Source organism: Pyxicephalus adspersus, chromosome 4 (genome assembly GCF_032062135.1).
Source record: "Pyxicephalus adspersus chromosome 4, UCB_Pads_2.0, whole genome shotgun sequence".
NCBI classification, from domain to species: Eukaryota; Metazoa; Chordata; class Amphibia; order Anura; family Pyxicephalidae; genus Pyxicephalus; species Pyxicephalus adspersus.
This window is the reverse complement of record NC_092861.1, coordinates 70,253,206-70,269,710: the sequence shown is the minus strand read 5'-3', so window position 1 is coordinate 70,269,710 and position 16,505 is coordinate 70,253,206. Positions and strand designations below refer to the sequence as shown.

General features: G+C 34.9%; 1 protein-coding gene across 1 annotated transcript in view; it reads right to left on the bottom strand.

Annotated features, from left to right (window-relative positions):
* Positions 1 to 1,222: 1,222 nt before the first annotated feature.
* The window catches only part of LOC140329794 (dynein axonemal heavy chain 5-like), a 102,967-nt gene continuing 87,684 nt past the window's right edge, over positions 1,223 to 16,505 (bottom strand). Inside the window, 18 exon segments of the mRNA XM_072410187.1 lie at positions 1,223 to 2,935; positions 3,144 to 3,305; positions 3,472 to 3,687; positions 4,587 to 4,703; positions 5,547 to 5,707; positions 7,543 to 7,657; positions 7,744 to 7,874; positions 8,415 to 8,526; positions 9,160 to 9,258; positions 9,682 to 9,879; positions 9,977 to 10,162; positions 10,305 to 10,515; positions 11,835 to 11,959; positions 12,554 to 12,670; positions 13,616 to 13,783; positions 14,223 to 14,334; positions 14,871 to 15,056; positions 15,614 to 15,759. Of these exon segments, the coding sequence (XP_072266288.1) occupies positions 2,609 to 2,935; positions 3,144 to 3,305; positions 3,472 to 3,687; positions 4,587 to 4,703; positions 5,547 to 5,707; positions 7,543 to 7,657; positions 7,744 to 7,874; positions 8,415 to 8,526; positions 9,160 to 9,258; positions 9,682 to 9,879; positions 9,977 to 10,162; positions 10,305 to 10,515; positions 11,835 to 11,959; positions 12,554 to 12,670; positions 13,616 to 13,783; positions 14,223 to 14,334; positions 14,871 to 15,056; positions 15,614 to 15,759 (2,889 nt within the window). The 3' untranslated portion in view covers positions 1,223 to 2,608.

Genomic DNA, 16,505 nt, shown 5'->3' with positions numbered 1-16,505 from the left:
GTAAAGAGAAGCATGTTTACCAGTTTGTTCACTACATAATGTGCACTCACATCTGCTGGTTATGAAACACAAATCCGCTATATGACTTTGCTTATATTGTTCTGGTAACCCTTTCTTTCTGATAGTCACTTTTCAAAGGCTATTGTATTAAGCTCACGGACTAGTTGATGGCTCCATTATGAATATTTGAGAAACTGGTCAGCTAATTGTTAGGAAACAGATTGGTAAACGTGATCTGTCTTCATTTATACAGTTTGTATTCTGTTTTTCTATCATTTTAAGGTGACCTCAATCAGTGTAACTTTTATTTAGCTTTTTTTACATTGTACAGTTGCAATGTATTCATTTACCCATATTTTATTTATTTTTTGGTGGAATGTTAAAACATTTAGGGTGTTATGAATATAGGGAGTGTTGTTGTGAGTACACTAAAGGGCAGATTTATAAAGCAGTAAATCTGATACTCAATACAGGTACATTTTTCCAGGTGCATGGTGTTTTCAAACAACTGTTTAATTCATCACCAGTGAATGTTTGGTAAAAGTCACATTTACCGTTTGTTAAATGTGCCTTCCAATTTGGAGATGTACGGTGGTACAAGGGTTTATCTGAAGTGTAAACCTCACTTTAGTTGATTAACCAAAAAAACCTTCAGTTATATACAGTATAATACAAGAACTTTATCACTTGAGAAGAACTTCTTGAGTAATGTTTAAAAAAAATTGTGTGCTTTCAAGTTATCCAGTTCTTCGTTTTTAAAGTAGTACCAGTTTGTCTCAGTGACAGCTATGTATGCTGGTATTGCTTTCTTTCTTCCTTGGAGTACTGTAAACCAGACATTTTTATTTCTTGCATTTAAATGAAAGTGGCTTCATCACAAAACCTTATTTTTTATTTTGATCACCAAACATTAAAAACCCCTTTGGATAGCTCCATGCAGCTTTAAAGTACTATTTAACTATAGTTAGGAAATGTTATAATAACCATAGGTCTTGTCCTGTTAGCAGCTTGCTTTGAGTATCCACACTTCCATAAGGATTTGTATTTTACCTTCCCAGTGTAAAGCTAAATGGTGCTTCCAGGGGTTTACAGAAGCTGCTCACAAATGCTGGTGAAATGTGGCAGCAAAGGTAGCTAAGTGACATTTTGATGTCTATGTTGGTACATGTATTTGAGTGTGTGAGTTTATGTATTTGCAAAGTGTATTTATGTGAGTGGGTGTGCTGAATTATCAAATAGGGGGTGCTTTTGTGCTATAAAGTTGGCAAAATCAATCATTGGTAAAGTTCCTGACCTTTGCACAAGGTATGTTACATATTTCTTACACCTGTACTCCGTATGCTGGGCTGTTACTAGATCACGATCCACCTGTTGGGCACCCCTGGTGTACACAATAGTACTTATCAATACCCCAGGGTAAATGCTTTTGGGACTTTGGAGGTGGGAACTGATTGTGCAAGGGTTAAGCACTAATAAGATATTGTGGCCAATCACATCTACATCTAAGAATCCTGTATAGGAATTAATGGTACTGTGCTGCTGATCACTTTTTTTTCCCCTAAGTGAGCAGGGACCCCAATTATCAATAAGAGAAATCGGTTATTGCAATGGTTCTTTCAATCCTTTAATAAATAAAAACTTAATAAATAAAAACTTAAAAATGTGCATTTTAGCCATAAGCAAGAATTGTAAAATGACTCTTCATTTACAAAAATGTTTATTCCATTCTCTACTACTGATGGTGTTCCCTAAGCAAAAGCTCCTTTCAATGCCCTTTGGTGGGGATTAATAAACATGAAATCAGTCATATTGCCTCTACGCACAATAATCACTTGATCATCTGATCAACCTGCAAAAAAATCAAGTAAACATTACTTGCTGTGTAGTATTGTTTGTTATTCTGTCCAACAATCCATTCAGTATACAATTAAATTTAATTGTAAATTAAAATCCTATTTCAGTATACCATATGCTTTTGGTTTTGTGTTTATTAGTCCCTCGTATGTGTTTCAGTTTGGTTTTTGTGTTGGTGACCCTACTAATGTATTTCAGAGGCAGAAGGTCAGCACAAGCTTGCTTCCTGAGATCTATTAACCTATGACGAATGTTTCATAGCAGTTTTGTTAGGTTGGGGAGGGAGCAGATTCTCCGCACTACATATGGTGAGATGTTTACCAGGCAGAGGATGATAAACTCCCTATAGCATAGATACGAAAACCCACTAACCTAGCACTAAAATAATGTATACTCAAACAGCAGTATGTCCAATTTAAGAGCCTGCATTACTTTATGAGGCTAGAAGATGTGTAAATCTATTGCAATCATTATAAATGCATAGGGATTGAATACTTCTATTAAAAATAAACCACTTGGAATTGTTAGGGATTAGCTACCTACTTAAGATACAAAGCTCTTTTAATCATTAATTTTGGGCCACCTTCTGTTAACTATAACATACCTTTATTCAAATTAAAATAAAAAAAAAATGTACCCATTTACATAAATAGTTTATATTGTGTTTCTTGGTATTTTATTATGTAATCGTATGGGGCCGGTTCAGTTCCTAGTTTATATAGACAACAGTTTTTGTGTTAAGTTCTCAGGTATATCAAAATGGATGTATAGTTCCTTTCATGCCTCTCATTGCCCATCGAGAACTAGCAATGTTGTCTTTGTGGATTTCTAGAGCAAAAACAGGCTCTTTGACAGATGTTGAGGACAGGTAGACTGGACACATGTAGACATCTGGCACTTTTGGAGTATCATTAATGCCAAATTTTTCAGAAATGGGCAAACACTGCACATGGATGACAGGTAATGTGTTAAGACTCTGCTTTTGCGGGGAATCCACAATCTCTTCATCCGTCTTGTTCCAGAATATTCCCCAGATGTGGACTCCATAGACAAACATACCTTCATGGGGTGGATCTCTGATCTAAAAATGGAAAGTATATTTCTGATATGTTAGTAGGAACATAATAATTAGTCCTATGATAATCCAGATGTTATTAGGATGGTTTATCATAGCTCCCAACTGTTTTAGCCATGCAGAAATTTACTTGCAATCAATGTATCAGCCAGCAGATTAAACATCACCCTTTTCTGTATAATACATTGTAAAATTACAATTACACATCACTTACATGTTCTTTGTCTCTCTGAGTTATTTCTGTTTTAAACACTATTGCTTCCGCATTTCCAGTTCTCTCGGAGTATCTGCGAATTGCTTCTTGTTTAAGTATAGAAAGTAGGCCCTTAGGATTATGAAATGCCCCAAGCCAGTATGTTGGCATTTTTTCCCGACCCTGGAAATAAGGAACAAAGTAAAATGACAGTGTGATTATTGCAGAAACACACAAGATCACAAAAAACAGCACTATAATACTTGAGGTCATAGTTTAATTGACAAACTAACATAAAATAAGAAGCATATATTCTAGAGAATAACGCATATTATATGCTTGTACTTACAAATTGCAGTATTTTCTCAAAGTGAGCAACTCTCTGCTGTACATCTTGTATCCATGATGAGACCGACCAATCAGATGGGCAAGGGAAGCCCCATTCCATCTCAAACCACCGTGCAGGGGCTTTCTTGTAACATAGATCATGCACAATTGTGATAGTGTTGGGGTCAGACAGCTGATCACCTAATGTTTCTGATGATTCCAAGGAATCCTTTATTACCTACAGAAAACAATACATATAAAAAAAGAAAACTAAAGCTCTACTAAAAAGCAAAAGCCTTTCCATAAATGAAGGTCATCTAATCAAGATACCACATTGAAACAGAGATTGGTGTTGTATTGTGTATTTGACATCAACAACAAAAAAGGTATTACCAAAATGTATTATTGACTCCCTTTACCAGATGCAAAGGAGCCAGCTCTATCTGTGGAATCTAACAGATTGCCAAGAAAGACAGCAAGGACAACTCAAAAGTACTCGCCATCTGTGAATTATCAATGTATATTAGTATGCATTTCTCTGAGCCACTGGGTTTTCCAATAGCCTTAGACCTGGTAGAAGAGCACCAGCTCATATTCATATTCAACTTCATACAAATATCATATTGTGATGTATACTGTTTAGTATGTCCTTAAAAGTTTGTACGGGAAGCAGAACTAATTTGATTTTACTCCCAATGTTTCAACTTGTGTGGTTTTGAGGGTTAAGCTGCGTACACACTTCCAATTGTTATCGTTCAAAATGAACGACGAACGATCGATTGGGCAAAAATCGTTCGTAAAAAAAGTAACCAACGACGCCGACGAACGAGGAAAGTCGTTGGAAATGAACGATACGATCGTTCGCAGATATCGTGCAGGATCGTTCGTCGTTCGTTTACCAACGATAATAATTGGAAGTGTGTACGTAGCTTTAGCTTGGTTAGTAATACAACAGCTTGCCCATAATGTTTATTGACACATCTGTTGTAAATCATTATACCAATAGCCATGTTTTCTTTCATTTATAATAACATACATGATACGCAACACACAAATATAACAAACTAAGACAAAAAAAATGGCAATGAATTTAAGCTGGGTAACTTAGTAGCTGTATCAATGTCTGATAATACTCACATGTAAAGTCCTTCTAATTTCACTCAGTACTGATGTAAGATGATGGAGCTCTTTCTTTAAAAACAGGTTGAATGAGGTATCTCCACCAAGCTTTTTCATGCGATCATTAATTAAATCCTTAAAGCACAGAAACAAAATAAGCAGCTGATTTATTTATTGTTTGTTTATACAGACTACAGTAACCATTCTTTATTACATAGTAATAAATAAATAGAGGTGGGAGAATGCAAGAAAAATGTTAACACAATTCCCAGAGCTGTCCCACTGTGCCCAGATGGCTACCAAGCACCCAGGGAATGGGATGACATATCTGCTACATCCAAACCTTCTCAGGTTCTCACTTTTGTTCATTCTTATGAAAGATCAGACCCTTTAAGCTCATCATACAGCCAAATGAGGATGTTGTTTGAAATGTATCTTCTCAATGTAGGTTTCTGGAGGAGAACTTCAGTTCATTTTACTAATAATGAATGTATTTTTTTTAAACAATCCCTCCACAAATGTCCCCCTTTTTGTATACAGATCTAAGATCCAAAGCAACTAAGTTCGGTATGACATTGGGTAATAAAAGAAATAACACAGACATTCTAGTATATAAACTTAAAAATGTTCTTTTTACATTATATTTATCCTACATGATACATCCAGGAACTCCACCTATTGGGTTACCCGTCCTATTTCTCTTTATACCCAACCAAGATGGCTACCACTTAGCCATATAAGTGTTTCCATAAAACATTTAGATTTATCAGAAGTGAATGCCTTTAAACTTCAGGTTCCATTAAAATATTACCTATCACTAATCAATTCTTCTATAGGGGGTGTCCTACACATTGATTCTAAATTCTGCAATATTGTGTAGGGACAATATCCTACACAAAACATGTCAGCCTTTATTGTTACCCTATATCTAACATGAATGAGCCCCACTCATTCATAGCAACCTCAGTGCATACATACCCGACTCCATCCACGTGGCACTTTGGAGAGGAGGGAAGCACATATGTCATGAACCTCAATTAGCTTTGCCGTTTGTGGATACATAATAGAAGGATTGGCCACCGAGTCAGGCAAGGCAACAGAGGGTGCATGACGACCTTGCATAGGATCTGGTTTCACAACTACACAGAAAAAACACAAGATTATTAATCATTTAGCTACTATGTATGTGTTTCACCTAAACAAAATCACAATTTTATGCATTCCTCACTCAGGCCTATAATAGCACAATCATCCACAAATAAAACGGATAGATGGTGTTCTAATGAAACAAATTCACATCATAGGTGAGGTAAAATATTGCAAAAATTTTGCATTGTTGAAGAGCCCTTTTTATGAGAACTGATAACAGTGTGCCCGATTCAGCACAATGATCAGTGATGCTAGATCGGGATGGGGAGGGAATAGCATGGATTAATGAGGCTAATTACTGATGAGCTGGGATGGATAAGGATCATTGAATAAGGATCATTGAAACTAGGTGGCTATTGGGCAGGAGCCTGTGATGATAAGTGATGGAGGGGAAGAAAGGTGAACAACCATCAGAGATCTCTAATATTGGGGACAAGGCATCAGAAAACAATTACAGTGGATTGCAATTTGATCAAATTAAGCAAAAAAAAATGGATGTTGGGGTGGCCTAAACGTTTGATAAAAATATGGCTGCATTGAGTGCATGTAAATATAAAGTTTAATATGTTTCTGTTAGGAGAAAAGATGCCAGGTAATTATTAATGGAAGTTTTTCAGACTTTCAGCTCAATAAACTCTCCATAGTGGTAAGGTTTAGAATACACTTTTCACTGTCAATGCAAGCACAGATCCCATAAAATGATCAGATTGCCTGAGTATATGAAAAAAAATAGTTAGCAATTCATTCTAGATTGTTTTTTTTTTATTCTAGCAAACAATTCACAAATCAAGAAACCAATCTGGCATATCTGCTAGTGTGTACTATGCCTAGTTATAGGGGCAAATCATGCAGAGAACAGGTGAAATTGAAATACAAAAGACCATTTACACAAAACAACACCCATTAGGTGACTTTTCTTATCTGTTTTAATTAATCAATCAGGTACTCAAGAACTTGTTACAGGATACACTTGTTAAAGCTAAGTGGCTGCTATAGGTAACAGGATACTGCCATTCTAACACTTTTCATAGAAGGGCCCCTAAATATTTTAAAATCATCACAATAACATGCATCAAAGCCACATTGAGATGTGTACTACGTTGAGACTACTTTTTTTACTGGGAACTTATTGCTGTTGGATGGAGAAGAGAGCATCAGAAGAGGAACATGGCACTGAATAGACAAGAAACAATGTAAATTTTCAGCAGAAATCAGAAAGGTTCAGAAATGCTCTGTGGATGGGTAACTGCTCTCTTGCAAACCTTTCTTTTTAATTGCAAAATGTGAAGTGCAAAATGCCCAAGTAATTTACCATTCCTACTATTTCCTTACATTTACTGAATAGTGATTCCTCACTGTAAAACATTTAGGTTTACATCTAGGTTCTGAAAATATAGCTTAGCTAACGTGTCTCTAGCATTACTTATTCTATAGCAGTGATTTTCAACCACTGTGCCACGGCACACTAGTGTGCCGTGACAGATCTTCAGGTGTATCGTGGGAAATTATCCAATTACCATTGTCAAGTGTCTGTGCTATACTGACTGGCAGAGTAATGTAATACTCCTCCATGTCAGTGGGTGGCAGTAGGTAGCCTAATTGCCTTGTTTATTCTTAGAGACAAGAGAATTAGCTACAGAGTGTCATTTTGTAACATTTTTGATTTGTGGAGTGCCGCAGGATTTTTTAAATGTAAAAAAGGTTGAAAAACACTGTTCTATAGAATGTTTGGGAAGACAAATATAACCTTGTAAACTAATCACAATCATCCCTAAGACCAATAATATCCCAATATTGTATACATTATTGTAGAAATAATAAGCACCTTTCTGAAATGTTTGTGGTGTACTTCTAGGTTGTACCCAATGGCTGTATGTAGATCCAGAATAACAGAGTTGGCTAAACCTTGTGATAACATAGTTCTGTTCACCAAAGGGAACCTGGAAAAGGTAAAGGATAGTTGTATTAATTTAGCTTTGTTTCAAGTGTGGTTCTGAGTAATGCTGAATATGTGCAGATTCCTTACCACTGGTGATGGGTGCATGTGGAATGATTCTGGAGCATCCAAGGAATACTGAGGAGTGGATTCTAATGCTTGTTTCAATGAAACGGGATTTATGTCAGAGTTAAAAAAAGCTGCTGGAATCTTGAACTTTACTGTTAAAAAAATATTGGAAACAAATGTAGGTAACAATAATTTTTAACATTTTTTCATCATGTGAAGAATAGACAATACAAACTAATGAGTAAGAAGAGAGTTCAAACACACATACAGGCTTATTAAAAACATGGTTTAAATATGAATGTTGTCATTAATTACCTTTTAGAAAATGTTATGCTATGCTGTACATGAGTCACTGGCCTGGAACAGTGAAAGGTTTTTCTTTAGAAAGGAAAACAGTAAAATAAAAATGTGCATTGTCCACAGTGAATTTCCCTCTCACTGACCATATTTCAGCATACACAAAGGGACTGGTGATTTAGGAGAACTATTAGGGAGTACAATTGCCACTCTTTTTGCATTGTCTTTCAAATAAGTCCTTATTGATATAGTAATTGTATATTTTGATAGACTCCCATTTACTCTCTGTAAACTTACTAATAATTCCCCAAAACCAAAAACAAAAAAAAAAAAACACTACAAAACCAATACACTTGTCAAAATGTAGTTAACAAATCGCACCTAAAGTAACTTACACTTTGTGAGTTCAGTGTCCCTCTTTGTAGTGTTAATGCTAATCCAATATTCAATCATTGCTACCAGGATTGTCATATCAAAATCAATGGAGACATTGCATCCATAAATGATCTGAGGAAATAGAACACTTCATAATCAAAAAATGGTGGAATTATTGTTTATTCATAACAAAGATAGAAATGGGATCGATTTTTGCTAAATCATTAGGCTAAGCATGTGAGAGAAATGAAAAACAATTGTTGCGTTTTAGTAATAATTTCATTTACATATATTTGTGGATTACAGTTTTCCTTGGTATGGTGAGCACTGGTGAACATTATCTTAATGAATAGAATTTTGTGCCAATTAGGAACTACGCACAGAAGGATGTATTTATATCTAAGCTATTGTTTTTCACATTTTCTCAATAATTTAGGTTTAATAAAACAAAAAATAGAAAATTCTCTTTCTTGTAAAACAGCTGTCCAGCATCTCAGGACATATATCTTGGAAGGTAAGAATTAATGCTCCAAAGGGCCCATTTCTACAGAACTTGAATGTCATCAATAGTTAGTAGTTTATCCCTAGTCTCAGCACCCTTCTCCTAACTATATAGAAGGCACCGGTTTAAGAAACACAAAGGTCAAATACCATAACTAAATATATTTTAAAGGTAAAACATTTACATATTTAAATTTAGATGTCTGTCTAGAACTTTGCTAGAACATTTTACTGTTGATTACAATTTTTGTAAAGTATACATACCTCAGATAACAAGTATCTCATGGCTGTCCATGATAATGCTTTTCCACCACCCTCACGATCACTTTCTTTAAATTCATCTTTAAGCACTTGGATTCCCTCCTGAAATGAAAATGAACAAATATATTATAATGATTTATAATATGTGAATCAACCTAAAATGTTTTAAGAATAAGGTAAAGCCCATTACATTATATATAGAAATGTTATAGAAGTGTTGTTCCTGACTTATAATTATTACAAGTCACAGAAAGACCAAAGGCAGCCATACCAATTTCTTGCAATGCCTAGTAAGTATATCACAGGTACTGTCAACTAGACAGCCACATTCTAGGAACAAGAATTCAGAGTAACACCACCATGAAACTGAAGCTGCCAGTGTGGTCCTTAAGCCTACACAAGAACAACCTGTACATTTTTTATAATAATAAATCATTTGAAGTATTGTTTAATGGTCAATAACCCATTCTCTTTAAGCTGAATAAGGTTTATTTTGCGCTTTGCATTATCTAGATGTTAACATACCATCAATTCTGTAGAGCCAAAACACATAGTGTCTGGACAATTCCAGCCAGCTGAAATGCCATAGGTTGATCTTAACCGGCTAGCACAGTGGAAAAAACAGAGGTTGTGCAAAAGCGCTGGCCACTCAGGACGGGGACTTGACACCAAGGTTTCATTGCTGACAAACTGCAATGACTGAATGAGCCCTCTTCTTATATTCTGTATAGAAAACACAAATTGGGTGATAATAAATGAAAATTCAAACCATAGTGCTCTGCACTGTTATTTAATTTCATTTAAATGATGTTTTCTTTACCATTGGCATATCCACAATGGTTTTTACAGTGTAATGAAGCATACGTGTTGGCAGAGCTTCACTGGCTTGGACAGACAGCCATAATCGAAAGTTCTTGTCAGGGTTCTTTTTTGACTTTAGAATCTCCCATATTGACATCATTATATTGACAGAATTTTGAATGTTCTCCAACAAGAGCCAACCACCCTATAAAATAATGACATCAAACATGAACAGATAAATAAACTTGAAAGTCATAGCATAAGCATGGTCATATCCCATGTTTTCTTTGGTCAGTAAAGATGACTCTGTATCAGTAAAGATAATATCATAGGATTTATATATATACCTCTGACATGGCTTTAATGAGCAGTTCATCTATTGCTTCATCAGGTGTGCTGATGGGGAATACAGTTATCTTCTGATTCTTCCTCTCTGCAAAGTCCAGGAGTAAGGTGCGGGGCAAATTACAGTCCCTGCTGTATATAAGTAGCCCTGGCTGAAAGGGTGACATCCACGACAAGGAGGTCTGAAGATCAATAACTGCTTCTGATGCATACCTGTAAACGTACATTAATGTATTGATTGATTTTTTCTTTGCTTACTTTTTTTTCTATTTCCATTATAACAACTTCATTTTATATGGAAGCAGAAATGACACAACAGCTCTTTGTGGGAACAGTAGTAATTAAACAAATATATAAATTGTATTCAATGATCTTTGGACTATACAAAGCTCAACTAAGCATAATACCAGCATACAAAATGATTATATACATAATCCTATTCTAGAGTAAACTTAAAGCAAAACGTTTTTTTCCTCCTTCGTCCTTCCTACCGGACCTAATTTTATATCTTTTTTTTCAGTTTTATCAACCTCTAACTGCCTCATCTACATTCATCCAAACTATCTAACTAAGCCAAAGATACATCTGCCACACTCCACCATCTTACCATGTAAGTGTACAGGCTAATTATCATAGGTTTACTATCAAATGACATGTTTTTATATAGCATATATTATTCATGCTATGTCTATTTGAACATTCCATTGTTTTACTGGATCTGGATATATATTTATGCTTTGTGAAATTCTATTGTGTTTATTGGTACTCTTACTTTCTTCTAACTATATGTCCTTTATGGTGTGTTCAGTATGCTCTCTATCCTCCCCTGAAGAAGCCATATGACGAAACATGTTAGGAATGGAGACAACTTTTTGCTTTAGGCTTACCCTATAATGAGATTGTGTATATACGCTTGTATTATGTTTAGTTGGGCTTTGTATAGAGCAAATATCATTTATTACAATATATACATTTGTTTAATTACTTCTATTGCCACAAAGAGCCATTCTTGTGTTCTTTCTCCTTTCATGTGGTACTCATACATAAGGCTTGGCAACTTACTATGTTACAATACTTATACTTCTTGGGCCTCTATTTCTTTAACTCATTTTATAGCTTTGGAGCCATAATACACCTATTCAGAAAGGCAGTAGAATTATTAGTAGAATAATTTTGGAGGGCAGGTGACATTCTACTTTAATATACGGTATATGATGGCTCCAATGTTGATTTATCACTGCTGGATCATATGGATTTATTTAAAAGTTAAAGTTGTTGCATGTTCTGGGTAAAGACTTGTGTATTGCAATATCACATTTGACATTTGTATTAATGTGGAACATTTAGGTGATATTCTAATCCCTTGATTTTTTCCTAAATGAAGAAAGAAATTGTAATAGGAAATTGTAACTACTGTATATGCAGCTCAATTATCTTTGACAGAAATAAATAGGTTGAATATATTATTTATGTTTCTGTGATAATAGTAAATCATGGCACATTTTCCATGGAATATTCCATTGGTAACTTACATCTTCCCCAGAGTTGCACTAATATAGTTGGAAGCTGCTGGCAGAATTCTATCCACCCTTACAGCTCGTAAGATCAGGAACCTTTGAAGAGCATTTAGTCCATCCATTCCATCGGGCCATTTGACCTTAAAAGAGAGGTAGTAACATCAACCCTTTAACTGTACAGTAGTATAAATCAAATCATTTTAAACATACTCTTTGTAGTAATAATACAAAATGGAGAATATAGCAGTGTATAGCCATAGGTGTACAGGCAGCTTCTAGCCTGGTAGGACAATTAGAATATCTGAAAAATATGTCTCTTCTATCTAATCAGTTCACCCTTCCTCCTAAAACACAGTATGTATTTGTATTCTAAAATTTAATGTTCACAATGATATTTGATATTACAACACAACAAAAAGATATGTTAAAAACTAAATGAACTTTTGATTACACTGTTAATTTCTTATTCTGTAATACATCCATCTGAATTTGACCAGTGATCATCTTATTTAAGACAACCTTCTGTTAGTGGTACATATATAGTATAAATATGTTTTGCCTAGTTATGTATAATTATTTAAAAACATTTTGGCAACCCTCAATTACTCCATTCGAAATTAAATTACCCAATACAGCTGGTAAACAACATTTAATAAGTACAATTATCAGGACAACAGATATCAATAAAGTGGAATACATTAAGGAAGTTTGGAAAATAATGTAATAATAATCACCTTAGAAGAATTTTCAGGCTGCTCACTTTCACAAAATGTTTTCCACGTCAGATCTTTACTATCCTTGTACATACGATCAAAGAGGTCTCCAAACCAGTCAAAGTATGTGGCAAGAATCTATACCAAATAATAAGAAGTGACATCAGATTAATGTTGGTAAAGACACTGACAAACACAATAATTTGTTTTGATCAAAGAAAGATATGAAAAATATCAATCACAATTTGTACTAGTAGTTGTTAACTGTGCAGGTTTGGGGCATTTTACCAGGAGCTGGCCAGTCTAGAGAAAGCTAAGTGTGCTGTTTTGATGCTCTTCTAGCTGTAAGAAGCACACAGAGTTTTACTACTTTCTACATGGGAAAAGATTAAAAAAACTTTATGTTTTTTGTGCAACTGAGTAACATTTCCATAAAGAGAGAGAACACACATTGCCTATTAAAAAAAAAAGTAAAATTATATGTAAGAGCACTTTTTGTTTTGAAAATGTAGGAAACCCACCCAAATTTGTATTGCTGTTTATGTTCTCTCTGGGGGTATTCGAGGAACAGAAACTTTAACTTAAAGAGTTCTTTACTTTAAGACATTTTCAGATATATGTAGATATGGAATTATCTTCCCAGGAACTGGTTAAGCAAACTAAGTATTTTTCTAAAGCAGGCTGAATGTAGTTCTAAAACCTTCCGTATTAACTAAATATGAACTGCAACTAACATTTTTATGAAAAAATAACTAGGAAATGTTGATCCAGGAAGTTATCCAATATCCATAGACTGATTTAGTATTGCGATTGTATTTTTTCCCTTTCAAATAAATGTTTTAAAAATACCACACCATAGATGTAAAAATTCAAAATCAATTTTGTGCCTTTATACTCATTCAATATGGTTCTTCTATTTAAAGAAGGTACTTTTGTATGGGATTTGCTATTCAAAACGAACATATTCTAAAGTTCCATAAACTAATATATTAGGTATTTATTTTGAATAAAAATTTGAACTATATAGCCAATATGTATAATGTTTAACAATTATATCAACACATATACTTGAAAAATATTTACCTGTACATTTTTAAATTGATCTTCACTCATCCAATCAAATGGATTCTTTGCTTGCTGTCGGGATTCAGACACTTTGATAGACATACCCTGAAGCACTGTTACACATAGGTCGGGGGAAATGATAAACTCTCTTTCTCCTGGTCGTATTCTGCCAAGTGACTGTTCCACCTAGGACCAAGCAAGTCAACTTTTAATAAGTTGTTGTTATACAAATTGAGCTAATATACAAATACTAGCTGCAAGTAGGAGTGATGATGTTGTCCAAAGTAGCCATTCAGATCTTTTTTTCGTTTGTTTTTTTAGCGTTCACACAGACAAATACAAGATGGGATTGGCTTGCTTTAAGCATCCAACAGAAAAGTTTTTTCCCAACTTTTTATATATCAACACCAATACCAGCAATTCCATCCAACTACATCCAACAGGCATGAAAGGGAGGAGAAGGGTATAGGCAAAACCAGCAGGGTTATGATGGAACGGGGACAAATCAGTATAAATAGGTTTAGTTCTGCTTTAAGGGAAACACCTGAATTGCTCTGGTGGGGTGAGTTGTGGGGATTGGTAAAGTTTTGAATTCTTTAACTCTTCTTTTTAGGTTCATCATTACCTCAAGTGCTATGAGCAAAGCATAAACCATTCTGTCTCTTTCCAGCAAGGACTTGGAAATGTATGAGAAGATATGACCCGTCAGACAGGCAACTACACCTTTGAGCGAATACCTAGAAGAAAACAGTAGAGATAAAAGGCACTACAACTACTTATATTCTTTAATGTTTATTAAAGAATTTAGCTGCTTCATGATCAGTGCACATTGTCTGCATATTTAGGTTTATTATCCATGCCAAATGCCAATAAATAAAAAAAATAAAGGATTCATTGCTAACTAAGTACACAAACAGAGAAGAAAAAGAGAAACATTAGAAAAATGTAACACATAACAAAATGCAACCAGAAACAATAACTAAAATGTGTGCTTTCTAGAAATACACCATGCCTTAACTCTTTTTGGTAAACTAACCTGAATGTATTTGTTGCATTTGTCAGTTTGATGGCATAAAGTATAGAAATCACATGTTTTATTGACTTTTATATAATAGAGTTGTTTTATTTTTTTGTTTTTTCATTATCACTATGAAGTGAAAGGCAAAAATAAGGAAAATATCAAATAAGTCAAATATCTATAAAAGATACAGGCTGTTCTGAGTCAATGAAGGGTACTGGGTTTCTACAGAAATTTAGATGATCAGGGACTCACCGCTCAGAATGTGCAACAGATACATCAAACAGTTCCAGAAGTTGTTTGTAGCTGGTGTCATACATCTTGTTAAGTTGATGAAGCATTCTAGCAGTGTCAAACATCACAGCTCCACGAACAGCTATCTCGCGGAAACCTTCCCTGGCATGTAACAAGATGTCTTCTGCAGCAACAATCTTCATAAGCCTTTGAAAGCAACCATATTGACCCATAAGATTCTTCCCATTCAATAAACAAATTCATGTCATTATGTGCCAAGGAGCCAATAGTTTTTACAGTTTGTACAGCTGTACAAACATTCTTTCAAAAATAAAGGAGAGGTGTTGGTGAACGATTGGGCTGGAACACAGGGGTGCATTTGCTCCATGGACCAGTTAAAAAAAGATATGCTAGGCTGGTGGCTTTAAGTGAAGACTCTCTTGGAATAACATTTTTGGGAGCCCTTTTAAGGTGGCTCCTACAAAGCAAATGCTAGAGGTTACCGATACATGACTCCCAGGAGTAGTGTTGGTTCTGGCAAAAAATTTTAAATGGTTGGTAGACAAGGAAATTAGGAACAAATTTCAGTTTGCCACTATTTTATAAGGAGCCACTATGTTTAATATGTTTGTATAGACTGACTGTGACCATCACAATACCAAATCCCTGACATTATTCCAGCATACCACCCTAGCAACACAATGTCTAATTCCATGTTATGGCCCAATGATAAATACAAATGAGTGTAATAATATTTCCCATACATTTCTGTGGCTTCTTCATGTTGTAGTTTCAGGTCCCCAAGTTTCTTAGTGACAGGCAGACTGAGTAGGAGGGAGTCATGACTTTGTAAAGTAGCTATTATTTTGTCTTCCAGATCTGAAAGTGTTATCATATTATCAAGACACTCCTGTAAGACAAACGGGGCATTGTAAATGTACTAAATGTATTCAATTGACAGTGGAAATTTAAATTAAATTATAATTAAATGACAACAAAATAGCTACATGTAGTAAAAAGAAACACTTGAAGTTCCCCTACCAGCACCAAAAAATCTTAATTTTGAGTGGGATGTGGCAAGATTTGACCTCTGGCAGTCTGGTTTCATCCCACCCTCAGCACATGGGTAACATACCAGGTTTAATCCACTGGGATTGTCTTTTCGGCACAGCTACCACAGTCACCAGTATACATTGCATTAAAAAGCACAAAGTATGTGGAATCTCTATGCAGCAGTCTACAACAAAGAAAACCAGCCAAGGATTTAAACTATGACCTGCTACACCTAAGAAGTCAAATGTCTTTTGGATGGTTTTTGCGTTTTTAAATTTAGAATATGATTTCCTTAATTATATTAGTTATAACCTATTGATGGGGATCAAAAAGGGCCAGAGAGACTTGCAAATGAAAACTAATGCTCCATACACTTACTGGGAAGCCCATAGTGTGGTGCATGATCTATGTTCTCTAATATAAGTTAAGCAAAGTTTTGCCATGTAGCAGTGATGGTGAGCACATCCATACAATAAAATCTATCCTACTTTTCCAGTATAAACACACCATGGCCACTATATGATCCAGATATGTACCCAAGATACTTGTTTGAAACACAAAGTTCTTTTTCTAAGCACCATTATACAGATAACACATTGTTGA